This window comes from Canis lupus, chromosome 13 (assembly GCF_003254725.2).
Source record: "Canis lupus dingo isolate Sandy chromosome 13, ASM325472v2, whole genome shotgun sequence".
Classification (NCBI taxonomy): domain Eukaryota; kingdom Metazoa; phylum Chordata; class Mammalia; order Carnivora; family Canidae; genus Canis; species Canis lupus.
Window position 1 is genome coordinate 15,178,656 of NC_064255.1, and position 26,305 is coordinate 15,204,960.

The 26,305-nt window shown below is 37.2% G+C and overlaps 1 protein-coding gene across 9 annotated transcripts in view; it reads right to left on the bottom strand.

Moving 5' to 3' along the window:
• Window positions 1-13,445: 13,445 nt before the first annotated feature.
• Window positions 13,446-26,305, bottom strand: part of TRPS1 (transcriptional repressor GATA binding 1) — a 257,802-nt gene continuing 244,942 nt past the window's right edge. For all 9 annotated transcript variants that reach the window (XM_035703310.2, XM_025450939.3, XM_049093362.1 and 6 more), the window contains 2 exons: window positions 23,161-23,283; window positions 13,446-20,123 (listed from right to left, as the gene is read on the bottom strand). In XM_035703310.2, the coding sequence (XP_035559203.1) occupies window positions 19,062-20,123; window positions 23,161-23,283 (1,185 nt within the window). In that variant the 3' untranslated portion in view covers window positions 13,446-19,061. The remainder of the gene's footprint in view (window positions 20,124-23,160; window positions 23,284-26,305) is intronic.

The following is a 26,305-nucleotide window of genomic DNA, read 5'->3' on the forward strand; positions in this document are numbered from 1 at the left end:
TAAATCATTTTTAAAAATTTATTTTTCAGGTTAGCTCATTGCTACTGTATAAAAATATTCTTGATTTTTTTAATATCTTGTTCATAACTTTGCTGAACTTATATATTAGTTCTAATAATTTTTTAGTAGATTCATTAGGATTTGTTTTATGTACCAAATCATGTCATTTGGTAATAGGGATAGTTTTTCTTTTCCCTTCCCAATCTGGATGTCCTTATTTTGTTTTCTTGCCTGACTGACCTGGATTGAGCCTACAGTACAATGTTGAATAGAAGTAGCAAAAGTAGACATCCTTGTCTTGTTTCTGATCCTAGGGGGAAAGTGTTCTGTCTTATTTCATCATTAAGTATGATGCTAACTGTGGTTTTTGAGATATATTTGATTGATGAAATTTCCTCTCTTAGTTTGTTCAGTGTTTTTATCATGAAGAGGTGTTGAATATACTCAAATTTTGTTTTCTACCTCTACCAAGATGATTATATGGTTTTTGCCCTTTTTTCTATTCTGCTGATATAATGCATTACATCGATTTATTTTTGTCTTTGAATCAGCCCTACATTCTTGAAATAAATCTCACTTGGCCATGGTTGCAATAGATGCCTAACTGGTATGTCTTCTTCCCATCTCAACCTCCATGAAGCCATCCTACCTATTACAGATATATTTATAAAATGCAAACCTTAGTCATATTCTTTTAGTAAACTCCTTTAATTTATCTTTATGACCTTTGGCGTCAGACCCAAACTCAGCATGGTATTAGATTCTCCTTGACATGGCCTAGTAGGATCTTCAGACTGCTTACCACTTTCTACCTCCAAGCACAGTGAACTACTTGTAATTTCCTCATATATACAATATTCATCTCCAGGTTCATTCCTTTGCATATGTTCCATTTAGGATGGTTTTCATTATCTTTGTCTAGTTAATTAATAATGATACATCAAACCTGATTTCAGGTGTATGCTCCTCACAGAAATTATTTCTCATATTCATTCTCCTAGTATGTAACACATCCTTGTCCTAGGTACTCAGCTTTTTTGCTCTTGATATATATTGTGTCATATTAAGATTATTTCTTTCTGTGGAAGTTTCCGAAGGAGACCATGGATTCCTTGAGGAAAGGACTATGCCTTAATGATATCTGTCTGGTACCTGGGACAGGTCCTGATCATAGGATTCATTGATCTTTAATACTAAATGTACGTATGATGGAGGAATAAATATAATGCATACTTTAAAGATTTGTAAAATTCCTAAATACTTATCATTAATTCCATTGCCATATAGAAATTCTCTGTAGACTTCACACAATCTTAAGTGACTAATTGCATGTTAACACCATATCTCCAATGAAGGCGGAAGCCATTTCTGTATTGTTCGCCACTATATCCTCAGCACTTAGCATAGTACTTTTATATGCTTGTTGAATGTACAAATGAATAAATAAATGATGATTCTTTTGCATGAAAGAATTATAATTAAAGAATCTTTCTAAAATAGATCATACTTGATGGAAGCAAGTATTAACCCTCTGGATTACCTCACTAGCCTCTTTCCGCCCCCTGCCCCCCTCAGGTAAGCTGGTTTTAGCAGACTTGGAATCCTAAAATCATGTACTTTGACGTGAAATTGGAATCATCTAATTTCACACTTCATGCATTTGCTCTTCATTAGTTAATAATAACTTACTTCAGGCCATGTTCTAGGTAATTTGTGTAAAGTAACTTTTTAGTATATACGATAGGCATAATTATTGTGGTAATCATTAGTGCCTTGTCATTGAATATTTCAGCCTCCTTCTCATGCACATGGTAAGATTGCACTATTGGCCTTGGAGCTGCATCTGGCCAATGATTTATGAGGGGAAGTGAACTGGGTCATTTCTAGGTGAGTGCACTTGCTGGAGACAACCTTCCTGAGCTCTTTCCCCTCTGGTATGGTGACTGGCAATATTCCAGACAATGACTGCTGTATCTACCTGGGTCCTTGAATAAGCATGATGTGGAACAGAGCCCCCAGCTGATCTGCGATGAGCATGCAGTATTAGCAAAAAATAATCTTTGGTTGTTTGTAAAATTCAGACGTGAAGGGTTTTATTGTAGCACAGTCCAGATCAGCAATGACATATCAAGTTATTCTCCTTGTTTATAGATGAAGAAATGGGTGGATAGTGGCCAACTGAGCCGTTTTCATCATACCACCAGTGTGACATAGCCCTGTGGGATTTTGATCAGGCAATCTGCCTGCAGAATCTGCACTCTGAACCCTCTGCTTCACTGCTCTACATTAACATTAGCCATCTTTTGGCTGTGACACTTTTACTCACGCACACGGAAACACACAGCTGTGTATATTCAAAAGGAGAAGTGGATAATAACATAAAGAATCGGTTTAATAGGGCCAAACCTCAGAGAACCATTTTTCTCTTCTGATTGAGTACTCTGTCATTTTAATGGGACAATCATAGTTTCACAAATCATTGAGTTAGGACAATTTCTGGGATAATTACCTTGTCAGTTAAATTTAAAAATATTGAAATTAAGGTTGAAGTTTGAAAATTATTCACAGCTTTTGCTTTCTCCTTGTTTTATAAAACCACCAATAATGTCCAGAAATACATAAATACTCTGATACTGTAAACCTGAGATCAAATGAGGTATAATCAATTTTTCACAGTGGTTAAAAAGGCCCATGGAGAAAAGTGTGTTTCAGCTGCCCCAGAGGCAGGGACTTATTATTATAATATAAAGTCACTTCAGTATATTTGCCAAAGTAAATTATTCAAAAAATTAGTAAAAATGAGGTCCTTTTTTAAAAAAAAATATGGCTCTTTTGATGCTTATAATATTAATACACATAAAGTACTTATAATTGATTACTGAACTTTTTACCATAGAAACAAAGGGCACAAAAAGATATGAAGCTGTTTGTGCTATTTTTCCCACAGAAGAGAGACATAGCATGAAACCTTTTCAGGAAGGATCTAGGGCTGCCCCATAAAACAGTCCTGGCCACATATGGTTACTTAATTTAATAAAATAAAAATAAAACAAACCATTGCTCAGTCATACACTCAGCCACCTCTCAAGTGTGGCTCTTGTGGAGGGAGGCAGACTAGTGGCATGATATGAGTGAAAAACGAGGCAGGTGCCAGGAAGTCCAGAGGAGGGAAATTTTCAGCACTCTGTTCAGGGAAGTTATGCTAGAGGTAATTTCTGATCTGAGTCTTGACAGTTCAGTAATGAGAAAGATAGGCAAAGAAATGTGGGAAGTGCCCTCGCATCAGAGGCAACATTACAAGCGATGATGTAGTCTTGGGAAGTCCTTGATGTGTTTGTGAAATTAGAAATAGTGTAGTTTTACCAGAAAGTAATAGGTGATGAGCTGTCAGGATCAATGGGGGCCAGACATTGATGCCTTGACAATGCAAAAACACTTGTGTTTTATTCTGTAAACTAAGCAGGAAGCATGAAAGTCTTAAAATAGGGGGATGACAAGGTGAGCTTTGCATTTTATGGAGTTCACCTGGTAGCAGTGTGGAAACTATATCCAGGTAAGAGACTATAACCATGAACCAGAGGAAAGATGCCTTGAAAGGAGCAGAGATGCAGAGGGAAGGGGACAGATGAGAAAACTGTGCAGCAGGTAAAATAAGCAGGGCTTGTTCTAATATTGAACGTGAACGCGGGGGGTGAGAATGGAGGAGGGAGAGAGCTCGGATGGCTCTCGGGTTTTTATTATGAAGCTTTTATTATGAGGGTGTTTACCTACTAGCATAGTATCCTAAAGGAGAGGATGTACAGCTGCCATAATACAGATAATCAAGAAATGGTTTTCAACAAGATTGAATAAATGTTGGACGAAAGAACTATGAAATTACTATGTCAAAAAATGGACAAACAGCACATTTTCCCCAGTGGAAGTTTGTCTAAAACGTATACTTTGGTCCACTAGGTGCTACCCACCTCCAGACTCCAGAGGAACTTCAGGGGAAACTTTTATATATTTTTTAAATCCCTATTGCCTACAAAACAAACAAACAAACAAACAAACCCAAAAAACTGTTGGTAGAAGCACATTAGGGAACTTCTTTGATCCTGGTGTAGTTAACCTTGGATTTGGAAGTATCTTATGTGAGTACATTTTAGTGATTTAGATTGTCCCCTGCATTCCCAGTCCTTGCTTAAGCACATCCAAACTTTGACCTTTCATAGTTTAATCAGTAAGTATTTATTTAGTGACTATTATTGTGTTTAAAATAGTTTCAGGAGGTATTAAAAAAAAGAAAGACAATTCCAAAGACTTGGCATTTCAAAATATTTCCCGAATGTTACTTTTGCTGTTGTTCTTAAAACTGCTTCCCCTTGCAGACATTTTCAGAGTCATTACCAAGTGATTCCGTTTAATCTCAAAAATGTCTATGGAATGCCCACTATTACTAGATTCAATGTTAGGAGCTAAGGACAAGGAATAAATGAGCTCTGTCTTTTCTGATTAAGCAACAGTCTTCCTAATATATTTTACCTCCACTTCCCTCCCCTGCCCTCTTCTGGTAGATATAAAAATGTTTTCAGAAATAGACCAAAGGCAAGTAGTTGGAAAAGAAATTGTAACTAGTATCTGTAACAGCCGTCCATTATTTAAGAAATAATGGCTGGAATAGCTGAGATAGGTATAAATAGCTGGTGGAAGAATCACTTTGATTTCCCAAGAGAAATATCAAAAATATCGTCTGCCCACTCTTCAATGCTTTGGAAAAGAAGGAAGCAATAGTGATTTATAAAATATTGAATGAGAGCAGAAAAGTTTTGTATGCATTTAAGTCTTCTTGATGCTTCCATGAGATATCACTCAGTTCAAAATATTAAAAATATCTATTTATGTTTCCCTATAAACGTAGGTAGAATACTCTAGATTTTATCTTTATTTTTTTTTGCATAAGGGATTTCTTACAATTGATTATAAGCTAGAAGTCGGGATCTTTTTGAGTAATCTTATATTGAAATTGCAGTGAATTTGATTTCAGGTTTACATCTGGAAAATAAAATTTAACTGTTTTTTACAAAAGGTACTTTTATGCTGTTTTATATAACTAATTCATGATACAACTTTCACTTTTGAAAAGTAAAAACTATGGAAAGATGGAAATGTTTTAATTTTTTCCAGATGCTTCTGTATTTGTAAGAAAAAAAAATAACCAAATTGGGAAATGAGGCAAAAATAACTGCTTCACCTTCCGAGGTCATACTAAGCACGCTCTAAAAGGTGTTTTATCATTCCACTCTCTTGGAGAATAAAACTATTTATTATTACTATTTTACTTCTCTATAAAGTAAGCTTATAGAAAACTGATAATTCACAATGGTTTTCTTATCCAGGAATGAAGACAACCTGAGAGGTTATGGTCATTATTGTGAAATAGGATATGAACTGTATTATATGTAATTTAGCAATCTTATATCAGCTGTTTTTCTTTTTCAGTCTTTCCTATCCTTTTTTGAACCAGCTTTGTCCTCTTGCTCATTTCTTCTTTAAGGAGTTAACTAGAACTTTTGCTTGTGCTCACTCTTTCTTGCATGTGAGAATGTTTTGTTTTTTTATAACATTTTGAGAGTTATGTTTGACAATCTAAAAATTAAATAATGATCTAGTTATGCTATTTACCACCAAGCCCTTTATGATGGAACACCATACGTAAGGATCCTATCTATAAAGATGTTACCCATAACCAAGAGAATTTTTAGAAATGTTTGTAGGTAAGGCCAAGTTCATTTATTTATCATGAAAAGAAGATTAACGGGTGTCTAAAAGGTGCACAGCTCAATTCTTTGTAGGAAGGAATCTGTATAGGGGGCCCAAGAGCCAGCCAGTCTTGACTCTTTAGCTTACCATAAGATGGTATGAATTGCCTTGGTTGCTTGCTTTTGTAAACTTTGCATGTTTGGTAAGTGGCTGAGTATATGTAAACTGACTTTGCGAAGTATTACCGTGTATTTATTTCTATTAATAAACATAGTCCACAAACAAACATGCATTCAGGGGGAAAAACAGAGTTTAAAAGAGGGAAATAAGGAATCTCTTTGATGGCTGAATGGATCCTGAATATTAATAATTAGTACCTCAAGTTTTTTATATTTTGGGAACTGTTTATTAAACTTTTCCAAGAATTCCATGAAAATTGTTCCCAAAATAAAAGTCAACTTTAAGACAACTTGTTGTCTTATCAAGACAACTTTTAACTTAGTTTCTGTTGTTGCCATCATCTTTCATGCCTTCCTTCCAGACCAGAGAAATTTAAAACACAATCTAATATTTTAATGTTTATAAAATTGAGTGGAGTTCTAGTTCCTGAGTCTACCTTAAAATCACTATCTATCAAAAATCATCATGAGCAGTGGTGTGTACCAGTAGGCAGTCCTCTTTTCTCTGGGTATTAGTACCTTTAAAAATATTATAGATCTATTTTGGTGTAGAAGAGGACTCATTAATTGAGTTTATCAACAGAGCTGCATATTGTTGTTTGTCTTGAAAAGAACAATTCCTGTTAATTATACATTTTAGAGTTTGTTTTTGAGGTTAAAGTGGTTGGGGCAGGAAGGCTACAAGGAGGAAGCTTTAGTGACTTCAATACTCTCATACCTGTGAGCAGAGTCTGGGAAAGACATTCAGGAGTGGGCCTTGTTCAAATGATGTGTTCATCTTCAAACTTAGCTAACTGAAATGCAAATACATGCCCTCCACATTTGCTAAGGTGTTAAAGCCATGGGTTTGAATCAGAGGAAATGAGCCTAGAACTTGTACCAAACCTCTCTAACATTAAATAATGTTTAAAATGGCCAAGAAAAACGTAACATCTTCAAAAGCGAATGGCGATCCATTTCCTTTTGGACAATAAGATGCTAGTAAAGGTTTGGAAGGACAGTAGATGGCCAAAGCCACAAAGGCATCAGTGAGAATGGGGTCCCCATGCTTTTGCTGTGGACAACTTCAACCAAAGATATCAAGAAAAGCTTCCCTGCAGTTTTAAAATACGAGACTGTCTGGGAAATTAGGGCCAACTGGCAGCAATTCAGAAAAAAAAAAAAAAAGGATTTTCCATTGCATTTGAGAATACTGAAGTCTCAGTGAACATCATCGGTCAGTAATGTAAGGGTATCAGGCAGTCTGCTCTGTGATTTTCAGTGATGGTAAACATTTGCTATTGCCTGTGAGGCAACTTGCCATATCTGGATGCTTGCAGGCAGGTGGGAGGTGTGATAGCTAGGTAGCTGGTGGCAAAGAAAGCTCACTGATAAAATAGAATTGGCTGATAGCTGGATTAAAAAAGAATGATATATTGCGGGAAAAACCAAACCAGTTTCATTCTCTAAGATTTCTGTGGGTCATTGCAATTCATTTTATTTGGGTTTTCCAGTTTTGATTTTTACTTTATTCGGTATCTAAGGTAGGATACCACACCTTATGTACTTTCTTAGAAGTTAACACTGTTAAGGAAAAAGCTACTGTAAGTTGCACTATCAACAAACACCAAAGCCTTTCTGCTACATATATGATCTCATATTTAAAAGTCATAGTGGGAATAACAGAGAAGTGTCTCCCTAAAATTTCAATAAATTTTTATTAAGATAATGGGAAGACTTTCTGTCAAGGCTATTAAAATGCATCATGAAGTGAAATGCAATAAGGAAAAGTTCAGAAAATACTCCCAATTAGAAAAAAAAAAAAAAACTTAAAAATAAGCAACCTTATAACTTTTTTTTTCTTAAGATTTTATTGATTTATTCATGAGAGACACAGGGAGAGAGGCAGAGACAGGCAGAGGGAGAAGCAAGCTTGATGAGGGACTCAATCCCAGGACTCCGGGATCGCGCCCTGAGCCAAAGGCAACCACTGAGTCACCCAGGAGTCCTGCAACCTTATAACTTAATCTGCTGGACATTTGAGGAAAAATCAAGAGGTGCACCAAATTTGAATCCTCTCTCTTCTGTGTCTGTTACTGCTCCTGTGCAGTTCTGAGTCCAGAATCAATACTTAGCAAACATGAATTAATTCACTCAAAAAATGAATCACAGTCATAAGGAAAACTTGGTAAAAACCTGCATTTTATCCGGTGTTATCTTCAGGAAATGGTATTAAGAAAAACTAAGAATCCTATACTTCCTGTGGTGTTCCTTATTAGCATAACAAAATGAATGCTGTCTCTTAAAAAATAGAATTAAGAAAATAAGAAATAACATTTTGAATGAAACAAGATGAACATGTTGGGGCAGATATTTACAGAAGCAATTTTTAAAGTAAGATTCAAATATTATTTTCAGTTAAGAGACAGTTTTCTGATTTTATCCAAATATCCACATGCCATTGGGATATAATGAAACCATACTGGCTTATTTAATGTATAAATTGCCTTGTTTCTGAATGAAATGCTTTGGAGTTCTGAATGGAGTAATAAGCACAACAGTAGTGCAACAAGAAAAACCTTTCACTTAAAAAATAGAGCTTTCGGGGACTCTACTATCACGGCCACACATGCACCAATATCCGTGTCTCCCACAGTGGACTTTGCCAAATGTGATGATCAATGTGAACTCTGTTTCTTTTCTAAGGTCATCCTCTCTATTTGGGCGTAAGATCCTATCTCTTTCCACTCACTCACCTATCAAAGAACATCACTCCAGCTGTTTTCTCCTCTCTTTTGGAAGATGAACAAAGCCTTCCTTTTTTTAAAAAAAAGATTTTATTAATTTATTCATGACACACACACACACACACACACACACACACACACACACACACAGGCAGAGACACAGGCAGAGGGAGAAGCAGGGTCTATGCAGGGAGCCCGACTTGGGACTCGATCCCAGGTCTCCAGGATCACACCCTGGGCTAAAGGTGGCGCTAAACCGCTGAGCCACCCGGGCTGCCCAAACAAAGCCTTCCTTACTGCATCAGCCTCCTTAGCAAAGGAACATGTTTTTATTTCTCCCATTCTAAAACAAAACAACTTCCTATCGATCCAACATTTCTTGCCAGCTATCATTCCTTTTTCCAATCTCTTTTATAGCAAAGCTCCCCAAAATTGTTTGGATACTGTTTTCCAAACCTCTCTTCCTATTCTCTCTTAAATGTATGCAATCAGATTTTCCTATCCATCTCTCCAATCAAACTATTTTTGTTACTGTGCTGTTGACCAGAGGTGGCTTCACAGGCACGCAATCTGAGCACATGCACGGGGTCCTGAGCTTCACTGAAAAGCTCCCGATGCCACCCTCCTGAAGTTGGAAATTTCTGAACAGGGGGCCTGCATGTACAATTTGCCCTGGGCCCCACAAAGTCTATAGCCCACCCTGCTGGTGACCTTCATGCTGCTAAAGCTAATGACCGTATTTCCACTTGACCTCTCAGCAGTATCTTCTAAGATTAAGCGCTCCCTGCTTCGTGATACATTTTTGTTTTCCATGGCTTCCAAGATACCTTACTTCTACTGCACAGGTGGCTTCCTCCTCAGTATCTGTTGCTAGCATCTCACTGCCATGATTTCAAATACACGGTGTGTTTTCACCTTCACTCTCTCCCTCTATTATCTCAGCCAGTCTCACAGTTTTAGATACTGTCTAGATGCTAAGGCTAACGCCTAACTTCCAACTCCTGGATCTGACAGTGTCCTTGACCTCTGGACCTCGCCCCAGATTTCACTCCTTTCCCTCCCAACTCCAGACCCAATGCATCGAATCCATTGTTCTGCTTTGCTCAGACCAAGTCTTGGAATAATTCTTGACTCTTGTCTTTCTCACTCTGCATCCAGGCCATCTAGTTTGTTCTCCTTCTAAGGTGATTTCTGGAATTTTAACTGCTTTTTTTTCTTTTCTTTCTTTTTTTTTTTTTTTTTTTTTCTGCTCCTGTTCTCTCTTGAAGAGATGACTAAATTAGCTTCCAACCTCATTTCCTTGCTTCTATCCTGGTCCCGTTTAAACATACATCAAATAGCAAACCTGTGCTCAAAACACTAAAATACCTCCCTGCTTCAGACAGGATAAAAGTCATCCTAGTCAGAGTGGCCTACCATGTCCTAAATGATCTGATCTCCTCTTACTTCAATACTTTCATCTCTGAGTTTCTAAATAGTCTCCCTCTGGTTTACCTGCCCCAGCCACATTGGCCACTTTGCTCTTTCTCAAACTTACCAGGTATACTCTCTTACCCCAGGGCCTTTGCATGAGCTGTTCATTCCGTCATTTCCTCCTGTCAGTCTCGGCTCAGAGGTGGGCTGTACTATCGGTTAGCGTAATGAATACGGGATCCATCCACTCTACTGCCTTTGAACTCTGCTTTTCTTCAGCTGTGCATGCATCACCTTCCAACATGGCATGCTATTTATATAGTTGTTTATTGTGTGTGTATGTTTATTGTCTTCCTTCCATAAAAACAGTTTTGGTCTGCTTCCTTTCATTGATGCAGTCCAAATGTGTGGAAGTAGTGCCTGGTACATAATAAATACTCAACTGATATTTGTTGAATGATTACAAAGCCTGGATTTCTACCACAAGGTGACCATCACCACCACCAACACAGAGTCACAGCAATGATAATTTTGCAATAGAAAAAAAGAATCAAGGCAACTGTAAAAAGTAAAATCATAGAAAATACATCATAATGTATTGTAAACTAACTGCATTTATGCTTTTCTGGATATATCCATTCACTAGGTAATACATGCTATGTAGAAAGAAAATATCTAAGGAGATTAAAGGTCTGAAGAAAACACCACTGGTTGTAGAATATGTTAATTCTAAAAACCAACTAATGCGTAAACATGATGAAGGCAGACACTGCTTTCATGTGAGAGGTGGTACATATTCTGAGAAACATCTGTATTTGTGGGGTTTGAGTTCATAAATATTCCTAGGAAATTGCTTACACTTTAGTGCTTCTGGAGTTTTAATTTGGAAATTCACCTATTTATGGAAATAGTTGAAAGAATTTCTATTCCATTTTCCTGCAAATAGCACTTCCTTTTTTTTTTTTTTTTAAATAGCACTTCCTATCCCAATCTCTATCACTTACCTGAAGAAAAAAGTTAGTATATGTTACATGTTTTGTTGTTGTTATTGAACAAAGGTTGGGAGGACTGGTTCTTATCTTGTGTAATATATTCTGTATCAATAACATTCAGGGAAGGTGACTTTCAGATTACTGACATCCTAAACATATTGGAGAATAGTTATTATAAAACTAGCAACAAGATTCCATTATAAAAGTTGCTTATTTTTATTTAAAGAAATTCCTGAAATTATTCATTAAAATGATCAACTATAATATGAAAAAGCCCCTCCCTTCTCATCATCTGTTCTGCTTTCTTTTTCTACTGCTGTTCTTTTCACTAAAAAATGCAACATGGAGGGACCCCAGGGTGCCTCAGTTGGTTAAGCATCTGCCTTCAGCTCAGGTCATGATCCTGGGGTCCTGGGATCAAGCCCAGCATCGGGTTCTCTGCTCAGTGGGGAGCCTGCTTCTCTCTCTCCTCCCAATTTGTGCTCTCTCTTGCTATCTGTGGGTCTCTTTCAAGTAAATAAATAAAAATCTTTTAAAAAACGCGACATGGAGAGGGAAACAAGGACATCTTGGATGCTACTGGACATTAACTTTGGCAACTTTCAATAGTTTTGGTTTTGCAAATTTCTTTGTTCATACCAGTGTGTTAAAAACAGAAAAATGGTACTTTGGGGCTACAAACACAGAGAACAAAAGTACAAACTAATTAGCAGTATGCTCAGAAACGAAGTCTTGTTTGTCTTCTGTGGAAATGTTTTTCGTCTTAAGCAAATTTGGCTCTGAAAGAATCAGGCAGGTGCTGCTGCCACGGTGCTTTCGGGTTTCCTGGCAGAGCTGGAGGTACAATGGGACCGGAGACAAAGCCCAGAGGAACCACAGCTAACCTCAGCGCTTTGCCCAATTTCCTCCCTGCCAGTTACCAGAGTTCACTATTGTTCAAGTTCCAGGGGTCACACATTGCCTGTCTCAGGGTGGAATTTATTCTGAACAAGTGTTTTGCTTGGCTTGCAATATTGAAAAAAAAAAAAAAAGTCAGTCACTGACATTACAAATTAGGAGATTTCACATAAAATTCCCTTTGTCCAGTTTTTCTTGAAAACTGAAAATCTGCAACTCAAGTTGGCTTGGTGCTGTTTTCAAAGCTGAGGAAAGGCTACCTTTATACAGCCCTCCAGTTCCCAAGGTCTCCACCCAGCTGGCTCACCCACACAGGCTACTGGCCTGCTTCCTTTGTGCAACTGAGTTTCTGATCCCTGCTCTACCCTCCCAGAGATGGAGACCGAAAGGTGCGGGAGGGCTTACAGTGCTGACTCCTGCTTACTCTTTCCCCTCCAACAATGGTAAATAGCTGATGGTCACAGAGTTCTTTCTGCATGGGATTCGCACAGTTCTGGGTGAGAACAAAGTGTAGTCTACCTAATCTGAAAAGTGGTCCCTGGTAGAAGAATCAAGTTCTGCATAAAGAAATCACATTCAGCGTTACTACCACTCTTATCTAGAGCATGTGGCTCCAGCTGTGAAACAAGCTTATCAGCATTATGAAAGCACCTCAAAGTCTCTACTGTTTCCAAAATGAGGAAGAAGAGAACAAGCTAGAGAGAGAGAGAGAGAGAGAGAGAGAGAGAAAGAGAGAGACAGGAGGAGAGAGAAAGAGAAAGACAGGAAGGGAAGGAGGGATTAGTTCATTTAGGCTCCCAAAAATCAGAGGCGAGGTTTGTATAAGGAGAGTAGATACTAAATAATTTGAAATTTTCCAAACAAATCTTCTGAAGCAGTGAGTTAAATACTGTAAGCCCTGTCTTTTTTTTTTTTTTTTTTTTAAATCTGGTTAAAAACACTTGGGTGAATTTTCCCATGTCTTTCTCCTACCTGGATTTCTTCTTCCTTCTTTCAAAATCATCCTTCAGGAAACCTCTCTGATTAATTTCATTTTAAGCAAACAAACAAGGCATGTAATATATTGATATAAACTTCTTGAGATTATCACCAGGACCTTCACATCATATGTGAGTACACTGAACTGAATAAAAGTTAAGCTTCAAAAGCAGGAATTTTTACAAATTGTAACATAATCATCACTCAATGCTCAGCACTCAATACTTAAATGTTTTTGAAATAAATGTTTTTTTTTATTGTTAATCTTCCTCAAGAAGCTAGTATAATTTTTTTTCTTTTACACAAGATATATCAATAAGAGATTGGTTAAAGAAAAAATAAAAAGCAAAGCAAAACAAGTTGAGAGAATCCAGGCCTTTTCAATCTTAGTCATCTCTTTGAAAATGATGATTTGATTTCACCATCTCAATTCATCAGAGCCTGTCTATATGTTATAATGGTCTGTATTTCCTATTGCTGTGTGGATGAAATGAATCCATATAAACCATACAACGCCATTATGTATAACTGGTGGTAAAACTTTATTATTCAAGTTTAGATGTAACAGACATCTTTGCTGCCTGAAGATTGTTTGCATAAGAAATACACCAAGAACATGTTTGTGAGTAGAAATGAACATGCACTATGAAAACAAAATTAAATAAAACAAAAAAAATTCCATGTGTTGTAAGAACAGAACTATTATAGCCAACATTCTAATATTCAAATCAGGACTACAAATTGAATTTTTTCTTAGCAACATGAAATCATTCCATATGAAAGACATTTTCTGCTGGTGAATATTGCTGTAAGTTAATTTTACATTGGCATTTTGAGATGTTTCCCAACCCCATCCCACCCCCCAATTAACCACGTTGTCAAATAGTCCACCCTAAGGAATTTGGCATTTCTTACTGTGATATTTGCCTTGTTGGTAGCCATTAAGAAACTATTGTTTTATCAGCCTTGTAATAGTTTTGCCTCTTCATAGTCAACACTATAGGCTGTCTAGTATGATATTTACAGCTCATCTTTAACAAAAATGACCCCAACCTTTCCTGGCCCTTGGGAACTGAGAATTTAAATAAAGCCCCTTGGCCATATAATAATACTTGGCACTCCTATGGTGCCCTTCAACCAAGGATCTCAAAGTGCTTTACAAAACAAGTACTACATTACCATTATTATTATTATTATTAATATTATTATTATTAATATATTTTTTTCCATTTTACAGGTGAGGAACCTGAGGAACGAAAAGAAAAAGTGATTTGCTGCAGGTCATAAAATGAAAAACAACCAGGGGTAGAACCAGGATCCAGTTTTGGGACTTATGGGTCTTGAAGGACCATCTTCTCTGCTGAAGGCTAAATGTTACTTCCATGTAAAGTTACTCTTGCTTTTCTCTGGTGTAGGATGGAGTGAAGCTTACAGCTCTACCTTTCCTTTTAAGAGAACAACACATGAGCAGACATTATCCAGTTTCCATGTGTGGATCAATGTTGAATTTCACATTCTCTTCATCCCTGACTTCACACACTTCTGCCCTAGTGTCTTCCAGAGGTCCTAATTACTGCAAATAGTTGTGGACAATTTCTAAACAATTGCACTACTATCAGAAATGTGTGAATCAGCTGTCTACGAAACACTAATGGAAAACCAAAAGGAAGTGTTCTCCAGAGAAGCCATCCTTCTGCCCTTGGCCAAGTTTTTCTTTGGGAAAATAACATATCCTTTCAAAGTCCCAATGCATGTCTTTCTATCCTCTTCTCATTTACAGCTGCCTACTGATTGAATTCCACCTAATGGTACCTACCTTTGGTTAGCATATTTAGTTTCATATTCTGGTTGAATTTCAAATCCGGCATTTTCTCCTGTGATCTAGGGACAGCCAGCAACCTCTCACCTACTTGCTTACCAAAGACGCCTTGCATTTTTTTCTTTTTTTTTTTTTTTTGGCATGACCCTCAACCCAAGGACTGTGAGCCCATGTAAACTTTAGGGAAAAGGCTGGCATACAGCACAGGAGCTGACCACCAGGCTCTACACTCCATGCTTCCACCACTGCATGACAGATATTCCCACTTGGAATCGCATTAATGTTCACTAACTAAACAGGCAGGCAGTTCAGAGGTCTCAAGACAGGTCACCTTGTGATGTTTTGCAGCCACACAGCAGAAGGCTAATAATTCTTTTAATAGCAGTATTGATACTCTTCAATTTATTAAGAAAAATGTATATCCTCAGGCATTTTAAAATATATATACATTTAATATTTTTGGAGCTGTATTTGCATTGGATCATAATAGATTATGTGCACATGTGCAATCATAAACATAATGTGCTACCACAGGCTTCAACAAAGAGCTGTTAAAGATAATCACTTTTTTTCTTCTCATTAATATTACCTTAGAAAAGAATCCCCATGCTTGTTTTCTAAAATCTACCTTTACTAAAAGAGAACAGTTTAGAACAAAACATCACTATCTTAAAAGTTGATTTTTTAAAAGAACATCTCAATATGTCATGTAGAAAGAATGGGCACACTCTTTTCCTTTTGAACTACAGAGTTAACATGTTAAGGTTTAGAGCTCCATCCTTTTCTCATTCACTTAGAGTCCTGTAGTGTCTCTTAATCCACATCCTTCCAAGGTGGGCTGGCTCGGTGGGCTGACTCATTATGATTTTTCTATCCCAAACAACAGTATGAATATATAGGTGAGAGAGGAAGAAAGAAAGAGTAAGAAAAGGCAGAATGAATGCGTAAGCTGGTCCTGACCTAAAGTTTGACCCAAAGCTTGATTTGGAATAGAGACAAGTAATTTCAAAAGACTTACAGTTTTTCAATGGTATATAATTTTAGCTGGCATATAGTTTTCATCATGGGGGAAGCCTTTTCCAAGATGGGGAAATTCCTAAATCATTTTGAAGGTTCTTTAAAAAAATGCTAAGTACCTAAATAGCTCACTTAAAATCACAATTTAAGGCAAAATCATTTGGAAACTGTATAAACCAAATAAAAATAACAACCAACCATTTTTATATTTTGAGACATGGAACAAAGGCTTTCAGAAGTCAAAAAATAAGGGGTATTTTAGTGTTACAATAACTTTTCTTATTTTTTAAAAGCCCAACCTCTTCTCCATCAAAATACGTATAAATGAAAGCAAAAATGAGAATAAAATAATCAATAATAAAGGAATATGGAATAAGATCTATCGTGTCAATGCTATCAAGAATATTCTACTGAAAGCAGACTGACCATAAATATTCCAAGAATAGTGATATGTATTTTCCAATGCTAATCATTACTACTACATCTGTCTGAGAAAACAAAAATCAGATTAAAAAAAAAAAGGAATACATGCCAAAAATGAACAACCTATTTGTATCTGACACACTGGAGAAATTGTTTATGGAATAGTTTTGCCCAAAAAGTCATACCTGTAATATTGCCCAAGTTAACCAAACTTCTGGTATTTTGCTGATTTAAGCAGTTCACATATAATGTTGCTTAAGGATTGCCACAGTGCACTTGGTTACTAGTCTTTCTACTAAGAAAATGAAAAAATGTTTTGTTGTTTGGGAAATCTCCTCTCTTTTTAAGATCTTTATAATGGCCACCTCTCAAGTCTGCCTGTACATTTTGAGATGCATTCATCGAAATTCCTAAGAAAGATAAGTTAGCATCACGTAATTTGCATGTCAGAGCTCCTCACGCCACCTCTTTATTTCAGCTGATGTGAATATTAGAGCTAGACAGGTGAGATCAGAATAGGGCCCTTTAAAAATGAAACTGAAGCTGAAGGCTTAGTCCTGATTTCTTTTTTTCTCTTTCTCTCCCTTTTTTTGTTTTTGTTTTTTTTGTTTTTGTTTTGGTTTTTTTTTCTGTTTTTTTTTTACATGAAAACAAAAATGCAAGAATGGAAATGACAACACATCAGAAAGACATTTTAACTTCATTCACTACGACAGTCACAAACTGCTTGAACTCTACCTGCCATCCAACTTTAAGGAACAAAGACCTGGCACTGGGAAAAAAGAAACAAAACCCAAACACAACAAAACGATACAAAGCAACTGGGAATTCTGTAAAACTGAGTGCAAACACGGCTACAGAACGCAATAAAAACACCAGTGCTGCGGGGGCCGGCAGCGCTTATCAAAATAATTTCTGAAATGTTTCATCCGAAACATAGACAAAGCAATAAAAAGAGGATATATGTTTATCATTTTAAGCATAACAATGTGAGTTAAGAGCTTAAAAATTAAAAAAAAAAGTACTTGGAATGAATAGTGCTACCCTTTTTTTTTCCTAAGTAGGCATAAAAATATTTTCATTTCCTTCTTGTTTTCCATACCGTTATATCAAGAACTTCCATTTGTTTCATGTTACCGTTTACAACTTTAATGCACACACACACACACAAAAAAGGTATCTACCGCAATAGAAATAGTTGCTTCATTACCTTGTTTGCTACATTTGCAAATGTAAACAGCTAGGCAGAGCCAGAACTGACTCTAATGCATGATGGAATATCTTTGTTGCATACGTACACTGTAGAAAATAATTATTCAATATGTCAGGCACCATTATTTGAAATGTAATACATTAATATTTACTAGAAAAATAAGTTTTTTTCTCCTATTTGTTCTCCCAACTTCTTTAATGAAATAAGTTAATCTGACAGTGCATCCAGTAGCTTGTAATATCTTCTACATCTCCGTGGCAAAAAATAAACTACTGGTTGGGACAATATAATGCAAATTATTAAAGTCAGTCCTTGTACATACATCCTCGTAGCAAGCATTGGGGCTCGACTACCAGCACCTTTAACCAATTACTTAATGTTCAGTTATGTAGCCCTATTTCCCTGAGCAGTTATGCTGAGGAGCTTTCCCTTCATGGATAGTTTTACAAAGCCTTAAGTATTAAAAGTACTATGAAGATATACTTCGAAGAATCCTATTTAATGCTACGTAATGAAACCTGTATAAATCTAATGAAGGGAGTGACTGGTACATATACCAAGTGTCAGTCTGTGGTGACGTAACCTTAGACGCTGCCTGGCCACAAAGTTTGGAAGTTACATTTAACCAAAAGAAAATAAATAATACAGCAGGTTACCTTGTGGAGAAATACCATGTATTCTAAACAAATGAAGCCCATGGTCTGGACTTTTGTATCCATCTAACCTTTTGAATGGAGGGGGGATCCCTTTAGTTATAACGTGCCAAGTGAGATTGATTGGTGACCAAGAGGAGGCTTAAAAAACAAATCCAAACTGCTTCATCACATACGAGAAAAATATTCTGGCTTAAAAAAAAAAAAGACTATGTAAGCACTGAGGACACTGTTTTTAAAAATGCATATATATATATTTGGACAAAACGAACCTAAATTGCAAACAAAAGGACTACTTTTGAACGGAGTATCTGAACATCTAAAGGACAAAAATATCAGAGAGGGTGTGCATGTGTATGTACAGGCAGGGCTGGCCAAAATCATCGTGCCACCATCTGTCACTTTCCTTGGGCTCTCTCACCAAGCCTAACCACAGCTCGCCTTTCTAGGTCTAAGTCAGAAACATGGTCAATGAGAGGAGACTGATGTAAGAGGTGCTATTTTCGTTTCACTGCCCTGGAGACTGGACTTCTCCTCATCTGCCTAAGATTTCCAGATACTTCTACATTTAGGCAACGACTTATGGGTTTATGAACAGATGGTCCAATGGCCAGCCCAATACTGCATTAGTATCATAGTATGTAAACCCTTTCAAATTCTAGATAGTTTTGATCTCTTCCTTTACAAACGTAATAATTAGAGTCTGGTGATACTTCTTATGGACCATTTCCACAGTACACATTCGCCAAGATGGTTTTTTGACTTACTAGATTCTAAAACATGACTATTTACCATCTTCCATTTTTATTTTTCTTCTCACTGACCATTTGTCTCACTTTTTAATCTTGGTAACCTACTCATCAAAAGAAAGAATAAAAGAAGGGAATTTCATGTTGGATAAGGCAGGCTCTATGAAGTATTTTTTAATAGGTCTTCATAAGACATTACAAGCTATTGAATTCCCATCAAGAAAACCTATTTCTATTTAATTGTGCTAAGTGCTAAGGTTTTACTCTTTAGGTTTTCCATTTTTTTCCACTTGTGCATTGTTCCTATGCAGGCCCCTCTGGATATGAGTTGTGAAGTCATATTTGTCCGTGCAAAGATGCTGGCATATGCTGCACTGGAAAGGTCCACTGTCACCATGGCAACTCATATGCAAAGCATACATCACTTCATCCAGAAAGACAATGCCACAGTGCACACATTTTGTTGAAAGTTCATCTTGAGTACTTCTATCAACTTTCTCTGTTTTTACTACATTCAAGGGACCTTCACTTTTTACACTTGACGGTGCCTTCGGTTTCTCCTTGGAGGCACCGTTTGCAGTTGGCCCAGGTCTGGAATGCTTGATCGCCAAATCTAGAGGAATGTCATTGTCTGATCCAACAGCTGAAAAATGAGGAGGCAGATTGAAGGTGGGATAAGGCACATAGTTTTGGCAAGGATTTGGTAGGCCAGGCACGTGACTCAAGTAGTGCGGATTCCCAGGAACAGAGAGCTTATATTTACTCCAGAACCGCAGCCAATCAGCTTCACTCTGGAAGTCATTATGTACAAAGGGAAGTCCGAAAAGAGGGTACTGGTACTTTTCAATAGGGCTGCCTGGTGGTGAATAATTTGGGTGTTTCGCAGGTCTCATATACTTTTCTATGGGACTGCCTCTCTCAGAACTTCCTTTGCCTTCTGACACGGATGAACTATTTCCTGGGTCTCCAGTACTTTCCTGAGGACTTTTTATCTGAATGTGCAAAGGTTGCATCCTTTTGTGAATATCCAGAGTTTGGCTGACCAGGACTGGCTGCTGAGCAGAATGGCTTTTAGTCAATGAACCCTGGGCTTCGTATTTACTCAGGCTAGGGAGCGGAATTTCTCTCTGGTGACCTTCAGTTAAATGATCTTCTGACCTCCTCTCTAAGGGGCTTCCGTTGACCTGCTCCTCACTGCCCCCTCTCTGCTGTTTGTTGAGCTGCTCAGTCTGAAGTGCCTCTGGGTTAAGGCGCTTTCTTGTCCTTCTCCTAATGATCTGCTCACCGTTGTTTTGTTTAATGATGTTTAAAGGCCTGGGAGTCTGCAGAGAACACACACACACACAATACATAAAAGGGAGACGTGAAAAAAGACATTAAAATGCATTAACATTTCCTCGCAAATATGAACCACACTTAAGTTCAAAGCAAGGGTAGACTTTATGTTATAGATTTACTAAATCTCCTCCTTTTGCCTTAAGCAGGATCAGAGGCAGGAACCAAAGCACACTATTTTAGCCTAATTAAATCATGTCCAACTTTGCAGGGAGGACTGAAAACTTTAATCTACTTAAAAACAGCTTTTCCAAACTCAATAGATTTTGGAATTGCATCATTTAGTGATAAAACTGTGTAGAAAGTTACTTGAAGAAACATGATTTTTCTGAACTATTTCTCAACTTGTGAGTCATGCACTAGTTAATATAGGAACAGAGGAGATAGGTTTTAATGACAACAGTGGCAAAACTGTACATCGCTACAGACTCATCCGTGTGTTGAAGCTCTACCTCACAGTGTGCCTGGATCTGGAGATCTGGTCTTTAGGAGACAAGTAAGGTTAGATGAGGACACAGAGAGAAGGAGGCCTTTCCCAAGCCAGGAAAAGAGCTCTCCAACCAGAACCCGGCCACCCTGGTACTCTGACCTCAGACCTCCAGCCTCTAGAACCGTGTGAAAATATATTCTGCTGTCCAAGCCACCCAGTCTATGGTAGTTTGTAATGGCAGCCCGAGCTGACGACTACGTGCATTCTTCTAAATAATGGCAAATGTGAATATAAAGTACTAAATATCAGGGCATAAGTAATCAAAGACAAATGAACAGAATCATGAGGAAATAGATTAGGTAATCAAAGCCCTACCAGTGGCAAACTATTTTTATTTAACCTTTCACTTTTATTTCTCCTTGTTTAATAGGATTTTACATAATCACTATGGAAAATTTTACTTGTTAACAGGTGAGGCATTTGTTTTCTGCTGAAAAACTAAATTCTTCTGTAGCTTTGGTCCAAATACCTGATACACCATTCTACTCTGCACTTTGATTAAATGCTGACTTTTACTCAGTTTGGTTTTTATTCAGCTTAGGCACTATATGATTGGAATTTATGTACACGTTCAATAAGCATTTGTATTATATGACTAAAGTCCATAGATAGGACTATGCTAGAAACTTTACTTGCAGTTAAAACTCTAACTTTGATTTATAAAACCAAAAGAATAAGTTTAATAAATTAATGCAAATTTACCGATTAAAATTTAGGAAAATCTTTAAGTGAGCTAAAACCTGAGTCTTCTAGAAGATTACTGAAATCAGCAAATAATTTCTACAAAGAATGAAATAAATATTTTTTATACATACATACACATATATAATATGTAATTTGTGAATTATTCCTAGAAAAATGTACTTTAATGCAAGAGAGTACACCTTTTAGACCTTAAAAAAAACATAACATAAATTCTTCTTGGGATGTTTCTATTGTCACAGAGGCATTCTGAAGGCAAGAAAGATAACACACTTGTCATTGACAAATCAATTATTGGTTTCAGAATGAAAATGCCACATCCCTTGGATATGCCACATTCATTTATTTTGCTCAGAGTGCTCAGGTTTATAAAAAGCTCATATTTGTATTATGAAAATATGCAGTGTTTAATACCTATCTATCAGGAAACCTAAAATTTGAATTAATACCCTTTTAAAACTTTTGTAACTTTTGTGACAGTCTTTGACATGTGAGCATAACCTTTATGTATTTAAATTTACGATGTAAAGAAACTCAAAACTGAACAACATCTTGCCTCTGGAGAGATGAATATTAAAATAATTGTAAAAGAAAAAGTTTACTTTATATCATAGTTGTTAAATTATCATAACCTGGAAGAGCAGTAGTTTAATTAATTCTTGGCCTCTGATTGGCCAGAATTCAATTAAAATCATTAATGTCATACTCATTAAATGAAAGCTTATTGCTGTGCTAAAATGGTGAAGGTGAAGCAAAAGGAAGGTGATGCGGTATGGAGGGGAGAATCTGCTAGCTACATGCAATAACTGAAGCTTTACAGTTTACCACCAATTAGTATTGTTGGCAGCATGCGTTTTTTAAAAGAGTGCTTCCAATGGTCTGTTTATGAGGACGTTTTGTCTAAAACTGTATTCCCTGTAGCTGTAATTTATTCATTGGCTGTACTAAGAGCTATGGGAAAATGCCAAACAAAACGAAAAAGGCAGAGGGAAATGGATTTCTGTTTACTAAGTGGGGTATTCCTATTTTTAAGGCAGTTCTTGTCAGCAGATAAACTTCCTAAACTAAAAAAAAAAAAAAAAAAAAAAAAAAAAAAAAAATCCTCCAGGAAGTCAAGTTAATATGTAGATGGGGGGAATTTGGGAGCTTAAACTTTATCATAGGATGTTCTGGAAGGACCTCAGTGAGTCACAGAAAGAAGTCAGCTGGACAGTTAAAAAGTCAGCTAGAGAAGTCACTTTCGCACCTTACTCTACTGGGTGGGTGCCTTTCGGGCCCCCAGATACCTCACTCGAATATATCCATCTGAAGAACTGAAGAGATTCACCTGGCATTCTTAGGTCCTAGTTCAGACCCACTCTTCTGACTATGCCTGACTTCTAGCACCCAAAGCAGCCAAGAGGACATTGCAAATTCTGAAGTCTATGTGAAAATAAGCATTCTTTACCTGCCCTGTATTTTATGTGAAATAGGAGAGTCCTCTTTTTAAAACCCTTTTTATGGGTGTTTGAACTTCTAAGGTTTCTCCTTTCTGCCTAAATTAATTTCACCAAATTCTGATAACCATTAATTTGACTATCTGTTATGGGAAGTTCTCAGAAATCAATCATTTTCTTCTTTTATATCAAAAGAAGCATAATGCATTACTAATGATCGCAAATATATCTCCCCATAACATCTAAGGCCACTTCACCATAAATCACAGGTGCTCTCAAAGTGACTCTATTAAACTCTGCGGGAGCAGGCACTGCAAGCCAGGGAATGGTACACATCACACCACAGACCAGGCTGCTTTATAAAGCTTTTCCTCAAACAGTCTAACAAGCTCTTACCGAGTGAAGCTTCTGGTAGAGGCCACACGCGTTGCATACATATCCGCCATTTGCATTCTTTCGCCAGAGAGAGGTCTTTGTGGTCAAGCAATTGGCACAAAAAACACCCGAGCCTCTTCGCCTCTGAAACGGGGAAAAAAACACAAGGTCAGAGGTGAGTCACATGATCAGTGGAGTTAGACCAAATCAACCCAGGAGTTTTGTCTTTAGACTAGCAACAATGACAGTATAAAACCACACTGCCCATAATGAGGTCAGGTTCAATTGTGTTTAATAGGCACCACTGATTTTCATTATAATTAACCCTACAGTGATGGATGAGGTGTGTGCAACACCAAAGGCTTTTCACAGAAACAGCTTTAACTTTTTGAACTTTGGGTTTTGTGCCTTTAATGATGGCTCCTAAATGCTGAACCCTAAAATATACCTTTTAAAAGTGTCAAAACAAAAGTCACAGGACAGAACGTGGCAATATGTTTAATATACTTTAGAAAGGGGGGAGCACAGGCTACCTGAGATTTAGAAATATAGTCAAGCGTGGAATAAATGCAGTATGGAAACCATTTAAAATTAAACCTGATTTGTGTCTTTCGGAATGTCATTCATGTAACACAAGTATTAAGAGGATGTCACACACTCAATTCTAGTTTTTGGGTTGCAATTGTAAACTTCGAAAGAGAACACCCTCTATTTCCCAAAGCTGAGGGGACCAGTCAAAACTTGTGCCAACTCAAAGTACAGTATTACTGAGAACCCTTATGAGGTGCCTGCTGAAGCCAGACAAGCCAGTCCCATCAATGGCTATTTATTTTATTTGCCTCAGACTTGGAAATCACAAGCATTTCCGAATACAAATTGATTTTAGTGGGCTGAATTCTGTAATCACCAGATTCAAAAATACTCTAAGAATATTTAAAAGTAGATAATTAGTATTGCTTGTTCCATTCTTGCTATCAAGTAATGATTCCATTAAACTCATTGAAACAAAAGTCAGGCTGTGTTTGTAGGCGCAAATACTAACAGGCAGGAAATGAAATGCTCTTGCTGAAAAAAAAAAAAAGAAAAAAAAGCCTGAATTGCAACTTCACTCTCTTTTCTCTAGGAAGCAAAGCCTTTAATGATAAAATATGCACGTTAGATAAAGAGTGGAAAAAATGTTGCTGGAACCCAATTTTATTATAAATTTAAAATTACAAATACCGTAAGTCAAAATTTCAGGGATTCATAAAATTTAGGCAATTTATTTAACTTGAGTCCATACTGTAGACGAGTGGTATCCCTGCCAAGAAAATACAATGGTTATAATTGTACTCTGATACATTTCAAATGGAAAGCTTTCTGCAGACATAATTTTGGCTTCAAGACTGGAACACTTTCTTGGCATTGAAAGGGCATTTGATTCATCGGGTGTTTCACAATGTATCACTAAAAAGACCTGGTGAGCAGCCAGTTCCCTATAGGGTAATTTTTCCATACAGATGCAAGTGCTATCAGAGGCCCTCGTCAGCTAAACTAATTATGATCTTGCAATTGCTGATGCCTGCTCACTCTAACATTCGACATCCTCCATTAATCATCAATACAAGGAAAATGAATGAAACGTAAAGAAATGAGGGCTGGTAAGCTGCACAGCCATAAAAATCTGAAATGAGAGCAATAATTTAACAAGATTGGGGGAATGTTTTTAGTGCGCACAAAGTCAGGCTAACAATTGCCCTTTTCAACCAAGAACACGATTTCATTAGTGTAGCAGGTTGTGCTACTTTAGGTGATGTAATAAAAGCTAGATTTTTCACAAAGATAATCTCTGGCTCCCCTTCTTCTCCCTCTCCACCCAAGTCAGGACCAGGAATGCATCACGGTGAGAGCAACCGCAAAGGCTGGGTGTCAGTCCACAAGTCCCAACTGGGACCTACTGCAAAACTGCCCCCCCCCCCCGAAAAAAATCAATGAACTATTAGATGCTATGTTTATCAAACACTCTGGGGCCCCCTTTATCTGAAGTTAGCTGGGGAGCCTACTTAGGTTATAATTGTGCAATTTCCCTGGGGCCGCGCCATCTTTTTCCTAGATCTAAATAACACGTTTGGCAAATAAACACCAACTTGATCCACATAAAGGCAATGTAAATGTCCATTTGGAAACTAACCCACATATATGGCTGAGGCTCAAATTTGAATCTGTAACCATTCACTCCAGCCTGCTTTTCTTTACTTCTGCCCTGGGTGCTTGACACAGCATGCCAAAGTGGGTGTAATCCTGGTTTCTGAGAGCGTTTCAATCCTTGCACAATTTTGTGCTTAATTCTCTTGCAAAGAAAATGCCCTTCATTAGTTAGAGGGAAAGTCCTAAAATTATAGCACTGGTTTCCACAGGCATACCTTGCTTTAAGCAGCACTTATGTTCCACTAAAGAGGTATATTTTAGGAAAACTAAATCTTATTTTAAAGACATCAGGGGTACTCTGGATTCATTTACTCAGAGTCAGTAGAGCATGGAGGTTAATAATCAGATTTAGGAGTCAGACTACTTGTATTCAAAACATGTCTCTGCCTTTTGCCAGGTGCAACTTTAGGCAAGTTATTTAACTTCTCAAAGCTTCAATTTCCCCATCTTTAGAGTGTGAGCTGCTGTAGTGTATGGGCAAATGGATGCAATTAAAACAGTGCCGGGGATGTAGTAAACACTCAGTAAGTTAGTTATTTATCAAAGGGATTCAATTATTTTCTTTTGTAAGAGAAAAATATTTGGTTAGTTTTGTTTTCATCTCCTTAATCTACCTACTGAACGTTCTAGAGATGCTCAAGACATACAGTTGGATATTATCAAATGTATTTCATTTGTGTCAATCTTATCAAATATGAGAATGGAAAGTTGAGTCAGAGTGAAATATCTAGGTGTTCACACCTAGGATTCAATAGGAGTGTACTTGTGTGGGGGTGGAAAGTAGGAGGGAGGTGAGAAATATTTCACATATTAAGTTAACTCCCATCTAAACACATTTATCACTTTGGTTAAGCACTGTACCACCTTAGTTTCGGCGCACTTGGAATTTCTGCAAGCAGCAGAGAAAGTGGCACAGTGGGCAGTATCCTTAGCTGTGAGACCACAGAAGCATAACTGCGCCACATCGCTCTCACCTACA